The 26195-nt window shown below is 28.8% G+C and overlaps 3 protein-coding genes across 4 annotated transcripts; all 3 read right to left on the minus strand.

The window, feature by feature from the left end:
* Positions 1-599: 599 nt before the first annotated feature.
* On the minus strand, positions 600-25788 carry LOC100209212 (uncharacterized). 2 transcript variants are annotated; one of them, XM_065799597.1, is made up of 5 exons: positions 25582-25788; positions 9775-10011; positions 2699-2923; positions 1939-2383; positions 600-1767 (listed from the first exon to the last, which is right to left on the minus strand). In XM_065799597.1, the coding sequence occupies exons 2-5, from the start codon at positions 9948-9950 to the stop codon at positions 685-687; spliced, it is 1929 nt and encodes a 642-aa protein (XP_065655669.1). In that variant the 5' UTR covers positions 9951-10011; positions 25582-25788; the 3' UTR covers positions 600-684. The 2 variants fall into 2 exon arrangements, with proteins under 2 accessions (XP_065655669.1, XP_065655668.1); XM_065799596.1 differs by having other exon boundaries at positions 2699-2914; positions 25582-25720.
* Positions 11793-12500, minus strand: LOC136081282 (general transcription factor II-I repeat domain-containing protein 2-like). The gene has a single exon (XM_065798586.1). It carries the CDS (start codon positions 12498-12500, stop codon positions 11793-11795), a length of 708 nt encoding a protein of 235 aa, XP_065654658.1.
* LOC136081283 (general transcription factor II-I repeat domain-containing protein 2A-like) lies at positions 12524-13633 on the minus strand. The gene has a single exon (XM_065798587.1). It carries the CDS (start codon positions 13631-13633, stop codon positions 12524-12526), a length of 1110 nt encoding a protein of 369 aa, XP_065654659.1.
* Positions 25789-26195: the final 407 nt, after the last annotated feature.

The raw sequence follows: 26195 nt of genomic DNA on the forward strand, positions 1-26195 counted from the left end.
TGCAAGGGTATAACAATTTAGGTTTATGTTTAATAAATTTTAGTGACAAATTTTGCCTAGTTATTAACCATACATAGATGCAACATTTGAACAAAACCACAAAGTGCTGTGGCACAAAAAAATTTAAAAATAAAATAAATAAATATTTTGAAGCTACACGTCCCACGCCAGAACAGAAGGCATTATCCTAGAGTGGTGAAATTTTGGGGAAAGTTACTTATGTATAGATGCAACTTTTCTGGTCTACCCTGAAAGGGTAATAAAAAGTTTGCTCTTTTCGAGCCTACTTTTGAATAATATGATGATTTGATATCTTCTTCACTCTAGAAATTTAAATAAAGAACTCAAAAAACTGAGCAGATATTTTTTGGAAAACATTTGTTTATCTAAACAATATATTACATACTATTTGTGCAAAATTTTATTTGTTGTCTATATATAAGTATATTAAAAATGCTCTAGGTAATATAAGGAATAAGATTATTTTTTAGTAAATAACTAAAATATAGAATAATAGTAATAGTAATAATAAATATGGAGAATTGGGTGACAAGAAAGACAAGAAAATTAAAAAAAAAAAAAAAATGAAAGAACCTGAGTTGCAAATTAAGAGATATTACTTTTTTTTTTACCACCTTAAGGTACAATGTGTGTGTAACATAAAAAAAGTAAACCATAATGAAATCATTTTGCAGCATGAATTTTTGAATTTGCATGTTTTTTTCTTAAGTACTCCAAATACTCAATTTCTGTCATGAGTAACTTTTTGCAAAAATAGTGGTTCCAACGCGTTGCCTGTTTGTTCAAAATATTTATTATATTTGCTTGCGTTGGAGGTTCTTTGCCCGATCCTTCATGGTTGAAATGTTTTTTGTATATACTTGTTTTTATTTTTTGGTCATTAAGATCTGTTTTTTCTTCGGTCTTTTCTATTTCATAATTATTATTAACGTCAGTATGTTGAGAGTTTATAGTTTTGTCAGAAATTAAATTATTCTTTTTTACAACTTCATCTTTCTGTCTTTTATTTGAAATAAAATTTTCTTTTTTGCTAGTTATCTCAGTTTTGTTTTGCGCATCTAATTCGCTAATGTTAGAGGTATTTGTTGATCTACTTTGAAGCTCAACATGACGGCTTTTAAAATATGGAATGTTTAGGATGCTCTTAAGACGTATTTTTTTACGGTTTAGTTTTCTTTGAAGTTTACTAAAAGTTTTACGATTTTCGAAATTCAAAAAAGTATCTCCGTTATTTGCTTCCCTGTTATTCACTTCAAAATAATAGTTACTTGGTTGTTTTTCGGACGGAATCTCTTCGAGAATGAACTGATTGTTGGTAATAGTGTCTCCAATACAATCTAGCTCAATCTGCTTTAATGTCTCTTTAAATTGTTTAAGCTCTTTTTGAAAATCTTCACCTTCAAACCGTATCTCTTCCCATAAAGTTCGGTTAAAAAATTCGTACAGAGATGCGTCCGCTTTATTCCAAGACATGATCATCTCTGACAACTCGTCGCTTACAGCTATTCGATTTTTTGCGTTTTGGTTTTTATGTTGAAATCTTAGGTAAAGTATATCATCCAATTGCCAACAGAGCTTTCGTTTTAACATCACCAAACTTTCGTCCAAGTATTCATAAATTAACACTAAAGTAAACTTTTCGTAAAGTTCTTGTATTGTACTTTTTATAACGTTTTTTTTATGATAGTCTGTGGTGGCAAGTCCTAGGTCAAAAAACTGACCGTTTTTAATGAGATTTAATGAATCCTAAAATATAGTTAATTCTAGGTAATTGCTTTACAATTAAAAGTTATTTTGACTTATTACAATAGTTAAAAGAAAATTTTTTTTTTTTAATTATCTTTAAAATTGCTAGTCATGAAATAAAAATTACAAAAAAAAAAAAAATTAAGAACACTTTTAAAAAAAAACATATACCTTGAACCTGTTTTTTTGAATCACGCCTTGTATATACATCTTTGGATTTTTTAAAAACATCTTTAACTGGTCCTCCTTTTCTTCTATCTCTAAAAGCGCGCCAAATTCTAAATTATTGAATGTAGTTTCTAGCTGCCGTACTGGATCGCGAATAATTGTGATATACACCGAGTTTGGGTTAAGTATATTGTCCATAACGTCATTATTATAACGGGCATGATTTGCTATAATGTTCGGAAGCGAACCATTTAAAAGTGTTATATCTATATATTTCCACTGAAATCTCAATGGCCAAAAAAATGTAGATAAGCCATCAGTGGGCAAAGCGACGTTTAAGTTATTAAGATCGCCGTATCTGTTAAGAATATTTGTTATGACATCGCTTCCAGTGTAATGGGTTTTTAGAAACGCCACATCTTGTAACGGCTTTTTACATTTTTGTTGCCTTAAATAAAATTTTGACATTCAAAAAGTTTTCATGTGGGTATTTAACAAATATAGTTGTCAAAAATCTATATTAACTTTTGGTATATTATACAATGTTTTTGAAGATTTGTGAAAAAAATAAATAAATATAAAACATAAAGCATAAATAGTTTATCAACTAATTATAATATATATATATATATATATATATATATATATATATATATATATATATATATATATATATATATATATATATATATATATATATATATATATATATATATATATATATATATATATATATATATATATACAAAATACGGATTTTCACCTTGGAAGAATCGGTAATTGATTTCCATTATTGATAAAATTTTCGTACCAAAATATATAGTCATCAACCCCCTCAACTTCTAAGTCTTCTCTACCAAAGTCAATCATATTTTTTCTTGGCGACTTCATTTTTAACTTTTTGCTATGTTTCAAAACATTGTGTGATTTATAAATTTTGACCCTTGTTCTTTCAGCAATAATCTTGATTTGTTCTGCTCTATAAACGCTAAAATATTAGAAAGTAAGAGCCATTTGTAAAGTTTATAACATTGGCCAACAGCAATTGACTACTAACCAGGGCTTTTAATTAAAGTATAGTAAAGAATTATAGTAAACAATAGTAATGTAATATTTTTAATAATAAAAGTTAAAAAACATTTTACTAAATGCAAATCAATGAGTTTTGTTTCCGTAATATGTGATTTTACTATTCAAAAAAAATTTAAACTTGAAATCAAAATAAATAAAATTTGTTTCAACTAAAATTAAACTAAATTTATTTAACGACTAAAATAATCAATAAGTATCATGATTAAAGAATGGTCTGTGCTTAGGGTCGACGAAGTGGTTGTCAAAGTCGGGAAAAGGGGAGCACAATCGTCAATTTTTCAAAAAAGGTTTTCAATACCTTGATAATATCTTCTTAAAAAAATAATTAAAAAAAAAAGCCTAATAGATAAAAGTAGGTGGGGGAAGAGGTGTGCACGTGCCCGCACGTTGCTCCTGGTGTCGCTGGCAACCAGTTTTTATGATTTTTATGGTATTTTCTTTGATTAACTTGACCAAGCCGTATTCAATAATTTCTTTTTAGCTTTATTTATAAAAAAAAAGTTTAGAAAATTAAAAAAAAAATTTGTTTTCATTATCGTTTTTATGATTTAAAAAATGGTTTTTCTTTGATTAACTTGACCAAGCCGTATTCAAAAATTTCTTTTTAGCTTTATTTATAAAAAAAAAGTTTAGAAAATTAAAAAAAAAATTTGTTTTTATTATCGTTTTTATGATTTAAAAAATGGTTTCCGAAATAAAAAATTTAGTAACATTAGATTGAAGCAATTTTGAAAGATATTCTATAGCGAGCTATTTTTAAGGCAAAATGTGACGATGAATTCAAATCAGGAAAAAATTTTTGTCCTGCGACAGCAATTTTAATTAGAAATTTGCTTTTTTTCAAAATGACTGCCGAAAACTGGTTATAAAATATTTTTTCGTAAATATACGCCTGTAATATATCATTACATATGATTTCTTCGGTGCTAAATCCAAGTATTATAAAAATTTATGTGTTAAATAGCGTTTTAGGTTAGGAACATGTGTTTCCTGTCCAAAAATATTGCAGAAATAAATGGGAAATGTTTAAAACTTAGTAAATAGTTGCAAAGGTAGACGTGCACTTTAATGTGCACGTCTACCTTTGCGTACCTCGCGTCTACCTAAGGCGCCTATATGACCAGGACATGTTTAGTCTGGTATAAATAATCTACCTACGTGACCAAATGAAGTACCTACGTGACCAGCAGCACTCTCATTTTGTTATAAAAGCCCTTTGTTTTAGTGCTATTTTTTCTTTTTATAAAAGATCATTGCATCTGTCCAACAACTTCTGTTGAGTAGTCTAAGATCAGCTGCACACTTTTGTCCAAAACCATCTGTTTTTTTACTCTTTTTATCCAAGATCATCGGTATTTTTTTTTACAACATCTGTGAATTTCCAGATGATATTGGTATCATCTGGAAATTCAATGGCCCCTAACGACACCTTTTGAAAGATTTAATTACATCAGGTAATTTTTCTCCAATAACATCTGGAAGAATTTCCTCCAGATGCAATTACATCTGAAAAAAATCCTATATGTAACTACATCTGGTAATAATAATTCATTATATTTTTTTTTTCCAGATGTAATATCTGAAAAAACCATATACACCATATTTAAACTACATTAAAAAACCATATTACTAGATCTGGTTAAAGTAATACATTTTTTTAAAATAATTTCTTCCTGATATAACTACATCTGAAAAAAACCATATATGTAACTTTATCCGGTCAAAATAATGCATTATAATTTAATAATTTCATAAAATGCTGTAGTTATATTTAATATAATTTAAAAGATGTAACTACTCTGTAGAATTTACAGATGTAGTTGTACAGATGTAGCTGTTCTTAACATAATTGAAAAGATGAAACTACATCTGTAAAATTTCCTGATGTAGTTGCACAGATGTTGCTATACTTAGATAATTAAAAAGATGTAACTATATCTGTAGTAATCATACACTTTTTACACAGATGTTATCCGACATCAATGAAAATTCAAATGTTGTTGGACGGATGTTATTATACCTCAGTGTATTTACTGATATTGTTGGACAGATGTTATTAGAACTAGCAAAGACTGATGTTGTTACCCTAACCCTTTCATTCGAGGTCTTGATCTACCATGGTAAGGAACACAGATAGTTCAGTCAAAACTAAAAGCGATACTGTAACTTGCGAAAGGTTGTGTACGTGGAAAACCGACGTTCATCGGTAAATCTGAACAAATGGAAGAAGCTAGAAGCAATGCTGACTTGTAGCAGAGGAAAGCTCATGCTGCTGTCTTGGCTTAACTAATAGCACATTAATTCGACAGTTAAAAGAGGTGAACTTTTTCTTTTCAGTCATCAATCCAGACTCTAATGACAAACTCCTTAGATTTCAAACGACATGAAAAGTTGAGCTCAATGGCAAAAATTAATAAGGTTTTTATAACTATGGCTCCGGTTGATTTGACATTGCTAAAAACCCTTTCAATTGCCCCTGCCTTGGATAAGTAAACGCTAGTGATTCTGTCTTGATAAAAGCACTCATTTTAGGCTGATGTCAACTGCATCCGTCTACTGTCTTTTGAAAACCTCCAAGTCAAAGACGTAAGAGGTGAGCAGAAAAGTTCTGTTAACCAACCTCTACACCTAATCTTCATCTATTAGATTATCGTAGATTTAAATCTGTGTTACATTTTTCCTGTCTAGGATGATGAATGCTGGATTTTCTTGAATCACCTTATGTATTTTTGTTTGTACCTTCTTGTTAGTGGCTATGCATTTTATCATACCCTTTTATTTTCTGATGAGAGTACAGCTCTAATACTCAGTTTAATGGTTCTGAGACCTGCTGGTAGTAAGGTTTCCTGAACTCAGTAGTAGCCTCAGAGAGACTGATTCCAATAGTGCTGGAGCTAGTGAGTTTGATTTACAAAGCTCAACTTCGTTAATGCCGTGGTATAGTTGTAAAACTGTATTAGGTCACTCCTTCGGCTTCTATCCTTAAGCGATTGAATGTTTATTGCTATTGGTAAACATTACGTGGGAACCACGCAAATCGTCAATAAATGCAGTGTTGAAGCGGTTGTTAACTCTTTTGTCAAAGAACATGGCTTTAAATTTGTCCTCGTTGAACTCATGCTCCATGTGTGGGCCCATTTAACAAGGCAATTGATTCCTTTTGGAGAAGTTGGTAGTCAGAGGTATTAGTTTTGTATCAGAGCTATTAGTTTTGTATCTTTGGCAAAGAGTTTACAGCAGAGATGAGTAAGGATTAGCATACTTTTGATGAAGATAACAAAGAGAAGGGGTCTTATTACAGAACCTTGCGGAACTCCACTGAGGACATCCAACCAATCAGAAATGTAGTCAAATTGTACAACTCTTTAACTGCGACCGTTTAGGATCAATGTATTCAGCTACATGTACTTGTGTTGAAGCCCTACGCTCGTAGTTTACAAGGAGAAGCGAGCAACTAACCTTATCAAAGGTTTTAGCAAAATCAAGAAGGATCATTACAATTTCAAGACGAGATTCAAGCGCGTTTAATATAATGTTGAATGTCTCAATTAGATTTGTTCTGCACGATCTGCGAAGAGCAAAACCGTGTTTGATTACTGTCAAACAGATTATGATCAGTCATATGCTTGAGCAGGGAGTCACGAACTAAGCGTTCTACCAACCTGTATGGAACAGAGGTGAGAGTGATTGGGCGGTAGTTGGCTGGCTTTGTCTTGCTACCTTTTTTTAAAATGGGTGTGACATTGCCTTGCTTTCAGCAAGCACGAACATCTTCAGTAATGAAAGAATTTGTGAAGACCAGAGAGAAAGGTAGTACTAACGTTGAACAAGCTTCTGAAAGGATGAAAGGATGAAATCCATCAATACTTTGTAGTTTATGTTTGTCCAGTTTGGAAAAACACAACTCGACAGCAACTTGGGAGAAGCTTTTTTCATTTATAGTGTGAACCGTATCGGTGCGTTGTTGGAGAACAGGAACATCACCGGGAAGATTCTTGCTATATGCAGAGAAGAACTGTTCGTTTAGCACGTTGCATATCTCAGTTGCCATTCTTGAGAGCTCTAATATGATTTTTGCAGTTGTTGGCCTTGTTAACTAAGTCATAAAAAAAGTCTTGGGTTATCTTTGCACTTGCTTATGATGTTACGTTCGTGAGTGCAAAAGGCTTTATAAACAAGTATTTTGACTTTCTGTAAGGCTTTGTTAAACTCCGGCTTTACTAGGTGTTTTCGGTCTCGGGGTGCTTGAAGAAGTCGGGCAAATAGCAGATTTCTCTTTTGATGCTTGCTTAACTTTCGTTAAGCCGTTTCGGGTCATTTCTAATTGAGAATAATTTGCGACGATTTGGAATGAATGATGAAATGGCAATAAGATACACTTTTGATAGATGGGCATAACACTGGTCAACCGTCAGGTTAGCAAGTTCCAGGACCCAATTAATTACATTGAAGTAGTTAATCATGCTTGTAAAGTTGGTGCGTTTGAAGTTGAGATGTTTGCAATTTTTGTCGAAGCTGTCCGAACGGTTGTCCTTAATTATAAAATCCCAACAGAGCATAGCATGTAGATAATTTTTATGTGTGATCCCTAGAAGGGAATCAACTTTTACATTGTAAATGTATGATAATCATTTAATAAGGTCAAGTTGATATTTGATAATTGTTGGTTGTAGGACGAGCTGAGTGAGCAGACAGTCTTGAACTGCTTCAAGGAATGCATTTGCCTGCGGATTAGATTCTGTAGAAAATCCACTAGAGCTATTCCATTTGATTCCGGGGTAGTTGAAATCTCTAACAATAAGAAGTTTAGTGAATTTCTTTTGTTCAACTAGAATAGAAGCTTGACGGATCGAACAGTCGATGATTTTGTTTATTGCAGGTTTGGAGCTAGGCGGTCTATAAATACATCCCTATAGAATGCGTTCTGAGCCAATATTTATTTGAACCCATATCTGTTCTATACCAGTTCTATTGAGAGTTTTGTCATTTTTAAACTCGAAAGCGCTGAGTGTGTATTTTGTGAAGACTCCTCCTCGGGGGTAAGTACGCGAGAGGCAGAAAGGTATCGAGTAGTTTTCAATCAAAAGTGGTTTTTCTGGGTCCAAACAGGTGTCACAGAAACAGAGTACATCTGGATAGTTTTTCTGAACAAGTAAAAAGTTGAGTTCGTTGAATTTGTTTGAGAGCGAGGTCGGATTTGTGAAGAGACATTTTAGTATTTTAGAAAAAGGTGAAATATTGAAGGTGGCTGACAAGTTTAGTGATTGTGAATGCTGGATTGAAGAACTAGACTGAAATTCTCGGCTTAACAGCATCTCAAGCAGCCTTCCAGTTGCCGATTGTACATTACTCTGTGTCATTGATAAGGTTTTCTCATTGCGACGAAATATAAATACAATTTAAAGAGCTCAACATCAAACTACAAAAGAAGGAGCCACATTTTTTTTTGAATTAGTTGCTGAAAAATAATTGAAGCACGAAGAAATTTATGAATGGATTTGTAAAAAGTAGAACTCTTTTTTAACTACCGCTGTGCATTTGCTGCCACTCAAAATTTTAAAAGATGGGCTTAGTTTTTAGAATTTATTGGTCGCAACTCGGCTAGCAATAGTAAAAATTGCAAGTATTGTCATATCCTTATCTGCGTCTCTTTGTCAATAGTTAAAATCTTTTTAATCTTATTAATTGTGATAACTAAATAAATGAATAAATATATAAATACCCCATCGCTTTTACCTATTTGTGCAGCCGCTTTTCTAACGTAACCATTTTTTCATTTTTTTTTACAGAAACAAGTCTCGTGAGAGCAACTTTTTATTACTGCAAAAGATCAATGCTAAAAGGTGTTGTTTGACGCCAAGCTCCATTATTCTTATTTTACTAAATCTCCTATTTTATTCCAGAAGTAAGGCAGAAGTAAGGTTCTAGAGATTTAATTTTTTTTACAATGTAATTAACCAAAGCAGATCTAATATTCCATTTGCCATTTTAATTTTATTTCACCCAAAACAAACTTTTATACCAGACCATGATGCATGCTCAAGAACAATATACATAAAAAGTGTGCAAATTCATTTCAAAATTAGAGTATAATATATATAGTAAGACGTCTAAAAGATGGCTAATCATGCAATAGAGATTGCCTAAAATCAATAAAAGATATGTGAGTATTGCTCTCAAGATCCTCGTCATTCGCAGTTTTTTGTGAATCAGCAGGCCTAAATTTCGGCTCCGCTTCTACTTCACTAAATATTTTTTTGTTGTGCGGCAACTTAAGTCTTAATTAGATGTCCGAAGGTATGGTATAAATATGGAGAGATCCGAAGGTGTAGCATAAAATATGCGGAGGACCAAAGGTTTGGGATAAAATACTTACAAACAAATTTAAAACACCAACAACAATTTAATGAATTTAAGGCAGAGTTGAGGTAGAGATTACTAATAAACAGTGATTTACAAAATTAATTTTGACAGGTTGTGTCATATAAATATATATTACATGAAACAAATTTATTATCATTCATTTATAATTGAAAAATATTTCAATAAACGTTTTGTTTGGATTATCTTGCTTTTCTACAATATTTGAGTTTTTTCCTTAAATTTTGCTTTAAACTATAATTCTATGGTTTCTGATAAAATACTGTTTGCTTATCAATAAATTGTCTTCCTACCCCTTCTATCTGTATATACTGTTCGTATCTTACAGTATGTATATATTTATATGAAAAAAAAGCTTAAGTGTACCTGTTTGTTAAGTTGTTCCACTGCGGGTATATAAGCCACTCACGAAACTCACTTTTTTTAAAAATTTCTTTTTTTCTGGTTCTTCGCCAAAGAAAATACATAGTTGTGAAACTCCACGCGCATATTACAAGTAGTACGACCATTGTGAGTTGATCCGTCTTTCTTTTTATACGCATAGCATTACAAGCGATGTTTTAAACTGAACATAAGGCATGTCACCCCGTTCATGCGCAAAACCTAAAAAAAAATTAAAAAAATAAATTTCGGCATAAATTTAACTCGAATTAATGATTTAAAATAATCTATAAATAATTTATCTTAAACTAATTTGATTTTAAAATTGTTGTTATAAATATAATTTTACAATAGTTTAAAGAGCATATATGATTGTATATGTATATTTATGTATAAAATAAAAAATTTATGTCTAAATTTTATTTTTCTAAAAGGGGAGGATAGAATTTAATTTGGAGGGATAGAATTTATTCGGAGGGGTAGAATTTAAATATTTACAACCTTTTTTTATATAACTTTTGAACAATAATTGAAACTTCAAATCTTTTGACAATTTGAGTTCAACATATTTAAAAAATGTAAACATTTTTTTAACGCCCCTTGTGGCATAAAATTTAAGTAAACTTATATCATGTTGTGGCTACACTAGGTCTAGAAAAATTCAACCGCTAATCCGAGAAGGAATGATTTTATCACAAAAAGTTCTTTAAAATGAACTTAATTTGGAAAGAGCGTGACGGGAGAAATATAAAATACAAAAATTCATAAACACATTAAAGTTATTTTTTTGCTATTCACAAAAATTGAATATGGGCTCATTACGCCTAGTGACGTTAGAATAACAGGCGCTATCTCTCCATTTCTAATATTGAGGTTATTTAACAAAACTTGTTATACTCTCTTAAACTCAAAAAAAAAAAAAAAAAAAAAAATTAAAAAAAAAAATTTGCTAAATTAAGTAAAATAAAAGATTTAAAAATTAAATTTACGAAACTGCTTGCTTAGAAAACACTATTTATTATTTATTATGTTATAAATAATAAATAATATTGGCATAATTTAGATAATAATAGATTGGCATAAGACAATAGTATATCGTGAAGTGAGAAGTTTAAGGTTCCATTTTTCATGTCGAAAAAATTCAACTTTCGGTTTTTGTTTATTAAACTGTTTTTATAATTATATTTATGTTTTTTTAATTTTAATGTATTAATGTTATTATTACTTATAATGTTATTATTATGTAATAATAAACAAGTTTAAAAGTTGTATAAGTAATGTTACTTATACAACTTTTAAACTTGTTTATTTTTGTTAATTTCAACTTTATTAAATAATGTTGGGTTTAACAATTATTAATAAACAAATAGTTTAAAAAGTTATATTAATCATAATTTAAGATTAATTATAAAACATAAATAACATAAAAAACATATATTTTATCAATTTAGACAATAATAACAACGAAACATTCTAATAATTAAAAACCGAAAGTTAAATTCTTTCAACATTACAAAAGAAGAAAACCTATATTATTCTTAAGGTTATAAAAACTTTTAGAATAATATAAGGTTCTTTTATAAAGTTGTTAAAGTTATGAAATGAATTAAATTTTCGTAATTCAATGTTTTGATTATTTCCTGTTTTAAAACAACGCGTTAAATTTGATCATTTCCTGTTTCACACAGACACGTTAAAAGTTTGAAAGAGGTTAAATCTTGATATAACAATGCAATTTGCACTACATTTGGAAAAATTTATAAAAGTATTTTAATGGGGCCTTTAATAAAACGTTGTAGTTACTGCCATAAATATTCTAAAAAGCTGAAACTGTTTTCGAAAGCTCGGAAAAAAATTATTAATTTTAAAATTTTTTACAAAATGGCGTCATTAAAGCAGGGATGTCCAACTTTTTACAGTAAGGGCCATAAATTCGTTTCAAAATCAACTTGAGGGCCACAAACATAAAATACCCAAAATAAAAATTATTAAATTTGAAGTTTTTATTTAAATTTAAATAAACAGTTACACTCATAGTTAAGGTTCAAAGTGAAGTTATACAAAAGTTCGATCAATGTGAAACTTGACACTGTTTTTTTTTTGCATAAATGATCTATGTCTGCTTTTATATTTGATGATGCAATTCGAAGGGTATTAGTAAGGTGTTCATCTGTCAACCTATTTCTCTGTTCTGATTTTACATGCTTCATTTTTGAGAATAACTGTTCGCAGTTGTATGTGCTTCCAAAAAGTGTAAAATATTTAATAGCATGTCTGCACAAATGAGGAAAAACTTCAATGCTCATGTATTTTTTATAAAATTCTAACAATTCTACTTCTTTGTAGGCTTTTTTAAGATCTTTATTGTTTTGCAATTCTATTAATTCCATTTGAAATTCATTTCTAACTGTCTCAGCTTTGGAAAATGGATGCGCAAATAAGTCTAGCTCATTTTTTTCCTTTTTAAAATCGCAGAATCTTGTGTCAAATTCATCAATTAATTCTAAAATAAGAGTACAATGTCTTTCAGAGTCAATTGTATTAATATTTCTTTCTGATGATGCCTTGAAATGGACAAGTACTTTAGAACTTAATTGTTGTTTCAGAAGTTTTAATTTTAAAGCAAATGTTTCTACATTTTCAAACAATTTACTAATAAGTTGATCTTTACCCTGCAACTTAAGATTTAATTCCATTAACATCTGAGTCATGTCAATCAAAAATACCAAATCATTCAGACAGAAATATTTTCAAGCAAGCTTGTGTCTTTCCCTTTAATTTTTAGAAACAGCACTATTTCAGGTAATAGTATCCAAAATCTTTTCAGAGTAGCAGCTCGACTAAGCCATCTAACCTGGCTGAAATAAATTACATTTTCAGCCTCACTACCACAATCTTCAAGTAATTGTTTGAACTGTCTGTGATTAAGGCCACGACTTCTTATAAAATTAACAGTATGAATCTCCAATACTTTTGTACATAACTGCTCTTGGTGTATAATGCAGTGATATGAAATAATTTCATGATTAATGGATTTCTTAAGTAATGCAATAAATCCAATATTTTTTCCTGTTTGTGCACTTGCTCCATCTGTAGTGACACCACAGAGTTTCTTTTCTGGTAATTCAAATTTCACCAATGTTTTTTTCACTTCAGAGAGAATATCTTCTCCTCTTGTTGTGTCCTTCATATGAATAATATCTAACAGTTCTTCAATTACTTCAAAGTTACTAGTTATACCTCTAATAAAAATGGCTAGCTGAGCAGTATCACCTCTGTCTGTTGATTCATCCAGTGCCAGACTATAGGCTTCACATTTATTTAATTTTTCTTTTAATGATAATTCAATATTTTTTGATAGATCTTCAACTCTTCTAGCAATAGTCTGGTGTGAGAGGCTAAGATCTTCAACAGTAGGTGTTTTTTCAGGACATATCTCTTTACAAAATATTTTTAAACAGTTTTTTAATAAATCTCCAGTACAAAAAGGTTTACCACTTTTTGCAATAGCTTCTGCCATTAAAAAACTTATTTTGGTAGCACTGTAAGAGCTAATCACTTTAGTTTTCATCACTGATTGTTGTGCAAGAAAAGTTTTCTCCAACAATTCAATCTTATCAATTCGAAATTGGCCTTTAAATTTGTCATAACTTACAGCATGTTTTGTAGTGTAGTGCCTGTTCACATTATAACTTTTACACACAACAATTTTCTCCAAACAAATTAGACATATAATAGAATTACTTTGTTCATGTACAAAATAGTCAGTTTTCCAAGAAGGATTAAATACACGACCCCCATGACCGCTTTCTGTATCACATCTACGTCTTTTAGCTGAAGTCATCTTTATTAAATATATAAAAATGTTTTATCTTTAGCGCGCGTTTTATTATTTCAAATGCGGATTTATATAGTGAAAGTATAATCGAAATCGAATGTATAATTCGAATTATAAATATATAAATAATATCCTGTTGCTGTAGAACTTATTTTATTATTGTTATTTGAAATTTTTATTAAAATAAAAATTCAAAATTAATGGACCGTGATATGCGGGCCATGCCATAGGCTGACGAGGGCCACCTTCTGGCCCGCGGGCCACGCGTTGGACAACCCTGCATTAAAGCGTAAACGTCTTAAGCTACATTTAAATCATTTGTATTAATAAAAACGATTAAAGATATTTAAAAATTTCAGCTTTTTTTAATCATTTTAACCCCCGTTAAAAACCATGTTGCATAAACGGTCATCTTACATTTCTGTATTGTATTGGAGAAAAAACTAAATTGAAAAGCAAAGCAAATTTAACTTAAAACTCATTTTCTCGTTTCTTGTCAAAGAGCGAGTGTTGATTAGATATCAATGTATCTGAATCAAGATCTCCTCCTAAATACGGGTCTTGGTTCGGGTATTAGGCCCTATTCATTCCTATAAACGTTTTAAACATAAAATTAGGGGAGTATCTGGGTGCGCTTATCAAATACACGTGTCTTTCGTGCTGGATATGTTGAATAAAACAAATATTGTTTGTTTATCTGACTCAAAACTTAAGAATAGTTTTTACCTTCTCTTAAAGATGAATCAGATATAATTAACTTATACATAATTCAGTTTTATTTTATTCGTTTATACCAAGGGCCGTCTTTAGGAGGAGGGGGACGTAGGGGTGTCTGACCCCCCGACTATAAAAAATCTGTCGGCAAATACCGGCTATATCTACCTTGTCGGTAAATGCAGACTTTCAGTCGCCAAATATTTAAAAACAAGAACTTTTTTTTTTGTAGTCTTTTTCTAATAAAATGTAAATCTAGTCCACGGCAGTTTTTTTTTGCCTTAAAAATTCCTAAAGCTTTTTTTGGAGAAATACGAAATTTGATCCAAAACGTCCGCAATTTTTTAACTTTTGTGGAAAGTTGTAAAAATTCACCATATTTAGCATTAAATTAGGGCTATAAATATAAGTTTAAGTACTTTTTTTTAATTTTTATTTAAGTGTAAATACATATCATGCGTTTTTTTATAACATCTGCTCTTTAAAAGTTATATAGATATAGAAATTCAATTTATTTAAAAAACTAGTACAAAAACTAGAAATAATCTGCTGGATAGACTAAATGACTGTTTCCTTAACTATCAATGTTATTACTTATAAAGATAAATTTCATTTAGATCTCAAATTCCAGTTAACAACTAAATGTCTAAATTACAGTTAAATAGCAGTTTTAAGAAAAATAGATATAAAAATCACTGTTTTTTAATGGAATGCATATATATTTACGACATTAGTCATCAGAAGGTATATGTTGTAAACTGGAATCTTAGATATACACATTATGAACCCATGTGTGAATTTTTAGATCATAAGATGCATCATTGATCGAGTCTATCCACGAGTTTGATAGTAGGTTACTTTATCGGTAAAAGATGGTTCAGAAACTATTTTGAATTTTTATTTAGTACAATTGTATTTTATTTATTTGCTTTTTAAAAGATAAAGTTAAAAAAAGTTATGTAATTTTTTTTTCGTATAAAAACCTGCATTAATGTGATATGCTATATACATATATATGTATATATATATATATAAATATGTATATATATATATATATATATATATATATATATATATATATATATATATATATATATATATATATATACATATATTATATAGTATATATAATATATATAATAGTATGTATAATATATATAATTACATATAATGTATATAATTATATACTATTATATAATTATAGATATTAATTTTGGCGTATTTTATGACGAGCCTATTCATTGTCAAAAACTGGAGGCAAACATTTTGTATTTCTATATTTTCTGTAAAGTGTCAGAGTTCTTACTGAACTATTCAAAATTTATAATTAAGTTTTTTATAAACATGGGTTCTAAAAAACAAAGTGGTTGGCAGTCATATTAATAAATTATATATCAGATAAAAAAGACACCGTTGCTTGTAAAAAGCACAGGCCTGTTGGGTACGTTTCAACAAAAGGTTACGGCAAAGAAAAACTTCATAACTCTCCATCTGTATTTAGGTAAAACCAAAGTTAATTTGTAATCTCGTTGTTCTTTGCAATGTTTAACCTGACGAGTTGATGCTGAAAAACTTTTTAATGATCTGGACGCATATTAAAACTAAAACAGAGATTCAAGTATTGATACCATCGTTATCATGCTTCATAAAACAGGTGTGCGATTGTTTGTTTTGAAAATAAATGATAATTTCCAGTATAAGTCATTTATAATAACATCACTCTCACGTTTAATAAAATCACTCTTACCTTATTGAAAAAATGGCCATGGTTAAAAAGGAGTTTGAATTTAAAATACTTATGAGATAAATAGTAAATAAAAAAATGTCTGAGATTTAATAGACTTACTAGATATAACTTTGATAGACTTACTCTTGATATAACTTACAAGAATTAGAAGGTATGCTGTATATAGATGTTAAAATGACTCTTATTTACAATACTAGTTTGATTGTCGGTTGCCGGTTTTATTGTTGTTAAGATTCATATGACTATTATGTATGATAAAAATTTAAATTAAAGAAATAATTTTTAAAATAAAATAAAAAAAGAAAGAATTATTAGTTAAAGTAGTTGATAATTATTAATATCATTATGAGTTATCTTTACGTTATTTTACATTAAGAATAACAAAAACGAAAAAATCAACAGGGCAAGCTGCCGCAGAAAGAAAAAAATAATAATAATAATAAGGAATAAAGTTATATATACTATTTCGAAATAACTTTATTGTCAATAGCAAAATGCATTCGATTGAAGTCGTTATTAAGTTTAGTATTCCATAATTTGTATTTTTATATTTGCAATAGAGAATTTGGTGGCCGTAAAATACGTTTTCGGTTGAATGTCGTTTTAAATTGAAAATCTGGTCAAATAAACATGATTTTTTTTTGTTAAAAATTGTATTAAATATTAGAGGTGTCATTTTTTATTCAAAATTGGACATAAATGATTATCTGGTAAAAGATTAGTTAATAACCATTTAGTTTACTAAATTGACGTTAAACGATATACGTTTGAAACAATTTGCGTAGCGTGTTTGTCTCTATTGAGAAGTTTGTTGAAAAAAATGAATAAATAAGCAAATAAAGAAAATTGTTTAAACTAGAAATAACCAGCTCAAAAAGATTTATACCTGCCTAAACCTAAACCCTCAGTTGATATAGCAGCACTCTCATACATGTTCTCCCTAAATCAGTATAATGTCTGGCATGTTCTCCCTAAATCAGTATGATGTCTGCGTTTTTTTAAAAACTCAAAGCCTTATTTTGAGCCGTACTATATTCTGTTTACCTAACTTTTCATTGTTTTTTGGCTAATACTAACGACTTTAAACAGTTAGTAACAAAAAACAGAATCATTTTTTTCTTTGTTAACACTGCTATTATAAACGTTCTTTAATGAATAAATATTAAATCTTTATTAGATTAGTAATAAGACTTTAATAACTTTTTTTTTCTCTCATACTTCGCCGTACATATAACATTTACAAACTTCGTAAATTAAGGATGTAATATTAACAAGTTTTGTGAGTCAAAATGTATAATTGAATTTATTATTATAATAGTACTAGCAGGACTTCAAGAAGATCGTAATGATCATATCACGAACCCTTAAAAGCCTTTTTATTTTTATATTATATTTGTTTAAAGTTTGTAATAAAGAAAAAATAATAATAATGAAAGTTTTTTTTTTTGCTTTCTTTTGATTATTAGTTTGGGAATTAAAAAGTAAAGTAGAGCGGGGCATATAGGGACACTTAAAAAACAAATACTAGTTGCAAATAAACTAATCTACTGCTTTTTTATAAATTTTCTAAAATTCATTGATATAAGAAAACGAAAAACAAACAAAAAATTTCTAAAAATAAGTTACGACAATCAAAGTATCGAAACTCGGGACTAGTAAAATTTTTACATTTTGCAAATGCATAGGGCAAAACAGGGTATTTAAAAAGCAGCAGTTTTTTTAATTTTAATTTGTTAATTGTAAAGCATTAAAAATGATAAAAATTATATTTTATTTAAACACGTTGAGACATTAAACTCTCAAAAAAGTAACATACCCAAACAAACTACACGCCCGTACGCCCGTACACCACAAAAAAGAAATAACAACTAAAATAATTATTTTTTGTATTTACTATAAAATGCTCTTAAACAAACAAACTCAAGAAATCGTTCTAAAAATTAAGTAGCGAAAAAATTGTACATGTTATTAAATTAAACAAAAAATAATATAGTTCACATAAATTACATAAAAAATATTCTGAAACTATTTGGAAACATTTTTGATGAGCTAGCTTATTAGCAATATGCCAATGTTGAGCAAATTTAAATATATCATATGCATTAGCAGCTTTTCGAATTCTAAGTTCTTTTTTTTCTTTTCACAGCTAAAACAGCACTTCATCCCATTTTGGATGATTGATCTGTCTTATATAAGTTCTTACCATCGTTGTTGACATTAAAACACCATTATTAATCGAAGATAAGGTAAAAAAATAACAATTTCTTTAAATTTATTACTAATATTGCTTTTCGGAATGAGGAAATTAATATTTTAGATTAAAAATAAAATCATCAAACTGTAAACAGCATCGCAAAATGGTACTGAAATAGTTAATTATATAAATAACTTGTTATACCGATATGCCCAACTCGTTGTCCCGATATGCCCCACAAAAGTCATTTTAGTGAAATTAATACTATTCAAAAAGTTCTATTCCAATTTTTTTTTTTAAACCAGATTCTAAAAGAGGATAAAAAATACAGTCTGAAAAATATAAACTTTTAATAAATAACCAAATTCGCTATAGTTTAAAATAAATCATTTGTCGTTGTATTGCTTAAGAAAATACGCAAACTTTGTTTTTCGCAAACTTACTGATCCATTTTGGTACTTTTAATGCATTTTGGTATTTATAAAGTTAATTTTGGTATTTATAAAGTTATAAATTTCTTTTTACAACAATGAAGCACAATAATTTAAAATCAAAATAATTTACTGAAAGAAAATAATTTTTAGCTGAGATATAAGACTTCAGGCATAACTGTCCCGTTATGCCCCACTATGTCCCACTTATGTCCCGATATGCCCGCTCTACCCTAAATTTTACGGTTACAAATATAAAAGTTGAAACATTTTTTGTTTAACTTTACTGTATATAACTTTGTACTAAAAATATATGGAAACGATAGATGTGTTTTTTCTAAATAAAGTTTAAAATGAAATATTTAGTTTTAAGTGCAAGACGAATAAAAATTATAATAAAGATTCAAAATTTTATTTTAAGATAATTAAATAATAATTTCATACTAAGAAAAATAAAGAAAAACCTTTTTTTTTGTTGGATTTTAATTTGATTTAAATTTCATTTTCTGTTTTTGCCTTCATTTTCAAAAATCATTTAATAAAACACAACTCTAAATCCTTATATATAACTTATATATGTTGCTCCAAATTTGCGTAACTGGTTGCTTTTTTGTTGTTTTGATGAACATATTTTGGCTGACCGTTTTGCAGAACATGCAGCGGAGTGCACACACATTGATAACATGCAGTGGAGTATAAATACATCGACTGATGGTAAAGGTTTGGGCAGGTAGATTTTTGTTTTTTAGATTTTATTAATAACTATATTATGTTTATTGCCTTGTATGCAGAAACGGTGTAAAACCTGCCTATTACAAGAATTTGGCACAACACATCGTCACTGAAACTGCAAAAACCTCATAACAGCACTTTTGGCCTTTTACTGTTTATGTTGTGAAACGTTTCTTTAAAAAATACATGTACTTGTAACATTCTGACCAATGATATGGTCTCAATTTGTAATGTGACAAAAACACTTAATTGCATTGGCTATGAATATGAAAGCAAAACCACCTCAAAGCAAAATCATCAACAACAATGGCTGTAATTACATAATTTATTAATTCATTATTAGTTCAATTAAATCATTCATAAAATGTTTAACTTTGAAAATATTGAGATAAAATTGTATCTAATAATGGCTCTAAAGGTAAGTTAAAACCTACTCGTAGTGCATTTGACTACATCGTTCAATAAATTGACATTTTGTTGATAACTAACGTGATGAAAAGTTGTTGTAATGTGCACATACTTCGCATCATCAACTGCAGATACAGATCCTGAAACAATTGCCAGTATTGCTAACAAAATAGATGCAGTCCCCGACAACATCGCATTAGATTCGTCGTAAATGGATATTGTGTTTGATAACGTAAATGAGAACAATGCGATAAATTTAATAAATTTAGAGATGTTCGATGAAGTTTTTGGTTCGACGGAAAATAACGACATTATTGTGGTTTCATCATATAACGTTTCCCATTTCGAAACCGTTTCAGTGAATGATATAAATGAATCCGTTGATTCGAGTGAGCACCAAGATTCTGGTTTAAACTACTCTGATGATTGTGAATCTTCAGAGTTATTGTCAGAACCATCAAATAATGATGAATCAAATGTTGATGATTTATCACTATCTTCGTTTACTGAGGCCAGATTCTCGACCAATAACGCAACCATCTTGTCTGTTGATACGAACCCATCCTCAACCAATCGCACGGCTATCTCACCTGTTGATGCACCCTCGACATCAACCAATCAAGAGCCTTCTCCTTAATTCAACTTACTACTGCAAAAAAGAAAAAGTGCATACGAGGGCTAGCCAATTTAAACAGCTGGGAAAGAAATTGCAATAAAATAAAGAGAATGAAAGGAGAAGAGTATAAAGGGCTGAAGAAAAATCAAGACGGTAAACTTGTTCAACCCGCAGTGAGAGCACCTCACACTCTGAGCTCTACATGTCTATCAAGTCGCTGTCAAAAAGCAAAGAATCGTTTTTTGGCAGAGTTTTGATGAGGAAGATAGAAGAATAATTTTTTATAATTTTTTGGGGAAAATGGACTGAGGAATAAGACGGATATATACCGCTACTCTCCTTGAATCAATGCAGCCGAAGTGTAAGACAGCGGCAACAATACTACGTAACTCAACACTAATGTACTTCTTAAAAAAAATGATAGATGATTCCAGGTTTGCAAAAAAGGGTTCTATTGACATTAAAAATGCGTGAATGGCAAATTCGGGAATGGCTACAGTTGAGTCTAAGTGCATGCAGTGGCATGCATAAGATTGTTGGTGCAACACCTGTACCAAAATGAAATCAACGCAATACCTCTGCTAATGATGAGAGAAAGGAATTTCTGGTTGCTTTTTTGAAAAGTTTACCAACTCTTCCATCTCACTACTGTAGAGCTACAACTGATATACTCTTTATTGAACCACCAATAATGTCTGAGATGGATTTGTACCGTTTGTATGTACAGTCGTATAAAGAGAAAGATGCCACTATGATACCATTCTCTAGGACAATAGTAGCTGCCGAATTCGAAAGACTAAATCTAGCCATATACATGTCGAAAAAATAATAATGTGATACTTGCACATCACACTCTTTAGGTCACATTTCAGATGAATTTACAACTTACATCAACAACGCAAAGAAGAGGTACAAGTCAAAAATCCACCAATAAGGCCAACTCAATAGCAAATCCGGATAAACTCGCGATGTTCACTATGGACGTACAAGCCGTCAATATGGCTTTCTTTCTGAAAACAAAAGCGATCTACTACAAGACCAAACTATGCTTTCATAACTTTATGCTATATAATGAAGTATTATAGGAATGTTACGTGTTACTTGTGGAATAAAAGTGAAGGTGGTTTAAGCGGAGACATACTCGCAAGTATGATGTTGATAGAGCAACGCTACTAAGAAAAAGGGCGCACATTGGTTAAATAGAGCACTTCCAGATGGAAGTGCTATATTTGGACCAATGGTAGCCGATGCCGAAGAGACCAGCGCGTGGTCCATTCTTGGCAACTAGACTTTATTCACAGCCGCCTAAACTTTTGAAGATGAAATTTAAATATCTCCAGAAACTCAATCAGATTCTACCAGCCTATTGCTGGGAGTCCTATGACAATCTTGCTCATGATTAATTGATTTTTGATTATTATTGCGAAAGTCATTGACTGCAGTTGTCACTTTTTGAATAATTTTTTTATCATAAAATTAACGATGCATGTTAAAGAGGTATTTAACACTAAATATTTATTGAACATGTTGATTATAGTGGTAACAAACAATTTGACTGAACATTTTATTGAACAAGCGGGTTATAGTGTTGTATTGAACTTTATATTTTTGGTGAACATTGTATTGAACATGAAGATTACTGTTACTTAATTGACAGTAGGCTTCTGTTGATTAATTTTCATAATAATTGTAGCCAACTGTTTTGATTTAGAATATTGTTGATGAGAAATGCAAAACAATGCTCAATAAATTCAAACATTTCACTAATATTCGTAACTAACAAAACTGAGCACAGCAAGGCTAGCAAAACACGTAACTGATCCCCCCCCCCCCATCACTTTCTGGTGAAAATTTTCACGAGTTGTTACTGAACATCAATTCAAGACCCAATCTAACATTGGCTTTGAAAGGATTGTTATGAAAAAGATTACACTTTTAAAGTTATTAAGTTTTAACTCTATCCTGAGCAATTACAAAAAAGTCACATACGAAGTTTTGCATTTTTAGTGACGATATATAATATATACAAAAAAATCTGTATCACACAACGAGGTTTTAAAAAATCTCTAAAAATATTATATTGAAATACAGCTTTAGTGGTTAAAACCTTTTCAATAATATTGTTATCATACTAATGGGCGAATAATTTGTTAGCATACTAATGGGAAAATCATTTTCCGTTGGACTCGTATCGATTCGACAAAAAAAAAAAAAAAAAGAAGAAGAAAACTTCCTGTCGCAATCGTCGCCCCAATCACGTTTTCTGTTAATCCTTGATAATGAGCCGTTTTCCATTACAAAGTCTACTGGAAATCAATATTCTTTAGAAGGATAATTATTAATCCGTGCACACTGAGCAAATATCTAGATTTATTGTACTTAAAGAAATAAATATTTGTAAGTATTGAGTGTCTCGACATTGGACAAGAAATGTCGTTGTTATCAAATTTAATTATTCGATGTAAATACTTAACTTATCTAATGCAATTGATTGGAAACGGATAAGCTAATTTTATTGATATCTATTGCTCTTTTGCATAAATTTTTTAATAAAATTAAAATTTGTACGAATTAAAACGATTTAATACTATTTTTAGCATAAACTCGAGCGCTGATTTCCTTTATATACAATCAAGTTGTCAAACAATTTAAAACTCTTTTTTTATGATTATTTATAAACATTATTCAATCTATTATTTTAAATAGATTTTAATCGTTAAAAAGTCAAAAAATTTAAAAAGTCAGTACGTTATAATGTAATGTTAAATAACGCAATTAATATTTTTAACTATGACTTTTTTTTAGTTAAATTTATATAATTTAAAAGTATACGCTATAGCTTATAAAAGCATAAGCTATGTCTTATAATTTAATAAGAAAATAAGTCATAGTTTTATAAGTCATATTAATTGCGTTATTTAAAATTATTAATTGTATATAATAAAAACTTTATTTCAAGCTCTTTTGTAACTTTAGGCATTTTAAAACAGAATTTTATATGATAGTAAAATTGGTAACTAGAAGGCGTTTTAAAACAGAATTTTATATGATAGTAAATTTTTTTTTCAGTAGTCAATAACTAATAATAAAATTAAATTGTTTTAAACTTTTATTCCCAAAGGTTTTTTTTCTAAAGAATACAAACAGTTTTTTTCATAAGTTGTTTTTTATAAATTATAGATTTCGAGTATACCGCGCACGAAGAAAATGTCGTCACACAGTCAGGTATCTACTTCTTTTTTTTTAAATAACTGACGTTTTTAGTATTAAACTTAAGTTAATTTAAGTTAAGTTATCTTTCATTTTTAAAAACTTAAGAAATATAGATTAATAATAACTATACAGATATTATTTCTTTTTATTCTAACAAATAATAATTTAGCAGCAAATATACAAGTTCTTTTGCTTTAATTTAATACCTCATAAAAACTCATTTAATAAAAAAAATCTTAAACACTAAGATTTTTCTGTGTTGTCTCAAAGAAAAATCATCTTCGTTAATAACAACGTTATCTAAATCTCGAATGTGGAAAAATTTTAGCAATCAATTTTAGCAACCAATATTAATAAGTTGTTTAAAAACTTATGTTCTTGTTTATTTTATATTCCAGTTCTTTATAGAATATTATGTCAGAAATACAGTGCATAACTACGCTTCTGTTTATTTCCGCAAAGGATATGTTATTATTTTAATTAATGTCATTTAGCTTGTTAACTCAAGTTATAGCCATTATGGTATAACTTACACAATATTTTGATACGCGAGCGGTAATGCTTTCATTTAACAACAGCAATGAAAATATTAATGGTTGAATCAAGGACAAATTATAAATTATTACTAGTAATGCAAAAAAGATTATTAACAAATATATGAATTATTTCGATTTTTGTTATTCAAGTCAAAAAGATTTTCTTTCTGCTTCCGAATCTCGTTTATCTGTGTCACCACAGTGATAGCGTGACACAGATGAAAAAATTCTTAAAAAAATAAATAAATAAAACAACGTTTTTTTGATATAGAAGCGTTGGATTATTTAAAGGGCAACTAATTTTTAAACAAAATGTATTCTAGAAAAACGAAATTAGAGAAAGCTGGGTTCTAGTATATGGTGTGTCAAATATACTTAAATATTTTTTGTAACTCTTGTTTGCGCCACAAAATTATTTATGTCAAATATGACGTGTAGAAACTTAATTTATGCTTACAAATGATGTATTAAATATAGCATATAAAAAACAGTAAATAAGTCTGATTTATAAACCATATATTGCACTTAAAATATATTATTTTAACTATGTTGATAAAGTTGCTTATTACATATTACTTTTTATAAATTTAAATGAACGAATTTTATATGATTTAAAACTTTGATCAGTCAGATCGATTCTTGCAATCAGTCTGTTCTAAATCAAATAGTTCAGGAAATTCTTTGTTGCTAAATCTTGAAGTTGTTATTTTTATAAAGTATGCAGAAATGCATTTAAATTAATAAATTAAAACTTTCACCGAAATCAACGGAAAAATAAATTTATATGGAAAACTGTTGCATGTATTTAAGTTTTTTGTGATCATGGTTATTTACAATACCACAATAGTTGATGGCCAAGCAGGAACAATATATATATATATATATATATATATATATATATATATATATATATATATATATATATATATATATATATATATATATATATATATATATATATATATATATATATATATATATATATATATATATATATATATTGGATTGTAAACAATAATATATCTGTGGATTGTAAAATAAACAAAAACACTTACGCGGTAAATAAACGTCATATTTACAAGATTGTTTTGAAAAGGTCAACTTTGATTGAACCATTTTGATTTACAACATTTGTGAAAATTGAAAAAAGTTGTAAATCATGATTTACAACTTTTTTAAATATTTTTTTGTTTGAATTTTTTTTCATAAATTATTTATTGTACTTTTTATACACCTTAAATTTTGATAAGAAAAGAATATTTTAAAGAATTTAAGTAAAACAACAACAAAAATAACAAAGTAAAAATAAATACTTTTAATTATTTTTTTTATATTCACTTATTCAGTATAAATTTTGACTTACCCTAAAAAAATCTTCGAGTTCGGTTTAATAAATTATATACATATATATAAATCTATAAATATTTATATATATTTATTTTCATAAGTGTTCCATTAATTTTATAGATAAAATTATACTTTATCTGGTTACAATTTTAAAATTGCACAACAAAGAACTTATTTAAAAATAATTTAGTCCCCGCCATATCTAAACAGAAAATGAGAGTTTAACGCAGCCTGTCTACACCCATGAGTAGTTTAAACTTAAGAATTGAGCATGCTGCTACGCACTTGCAATCAGCTCTATTATTTAAAAAAGTCCTTTGCAAAAAAAAAAAAAAAAAAATGCTTAAACATATATATATGTATATAATGAAAAATTTGCTCCTAGCAGTGCTGGATTATAAAAGAACGAAAAGGAATTGAAATAGCTTCTCTGATAATGTGGCCTTTATTACGGGCAACTTTGGTGACCGTGGGTAAAAACTGAAATAGTAAACATATATATATATATATATATATATATATATATATATATATATATATATATATATATATATATATATATATATATATATATATATATATATATATATATATATATATATATATATATATAAAGAATACAAAAAATTA

This window comes from Hydra vulgaris, chromosome 06, assembly GCF_038396675.1.
Source record: "Hydra vulgaris chromosome 06, alternate assembly HydraT2T_AEP".
Classification (NCBI taxonomy): Eukaryota; Metazoa; Cnidaria; class Hydrozoa; order Anthoathecata; family Hydridae; genus Hydra; species Hydra vulgaris.

What these genes read in the sequence shown, in the direction of transcription:
- LOC100209212 (XM_065799597.1), bottom strand. Translation starts at nt 9,950, where the DNA reads ATGCGTATAAAAAGAAAGACGGATCAACTCACAATGGTCGTACTACTT. An exon ending in CAATTACCGATTCTTCCAAG is followed by an intron (nt 2,384 to 2,698) that starts GTGAAAATCCGT and finishes ATTTTATTTAAG; the next exon opens with GCAACAAAAATGTAAAAAGC. An exon ending in TTCAAAAAAACAGGTTCAAG is followed by an intron (nt 1,768 to 1,938) that starts GTATATGTTTTT and finishes ACTATATTTTAG; the next exon opens with GATTCATTAAATCTCATTAA.
- LOC136081282 (XM_065798586.1), bottom strand. Translation starts at nt 12,500, where the DNA reads ATGACTCAGATGTTAATGGAATTAAATCTTAAGTTGCAGGGTAAAGAT.
- LOC136081283 (XM_065798587.1), bottom strand. Translation starts at nt 13,633, where the DNA reads ATGACTTCAGCTAAAAGACGTAGATGTGATACAGAAAGCGGTCATGGG.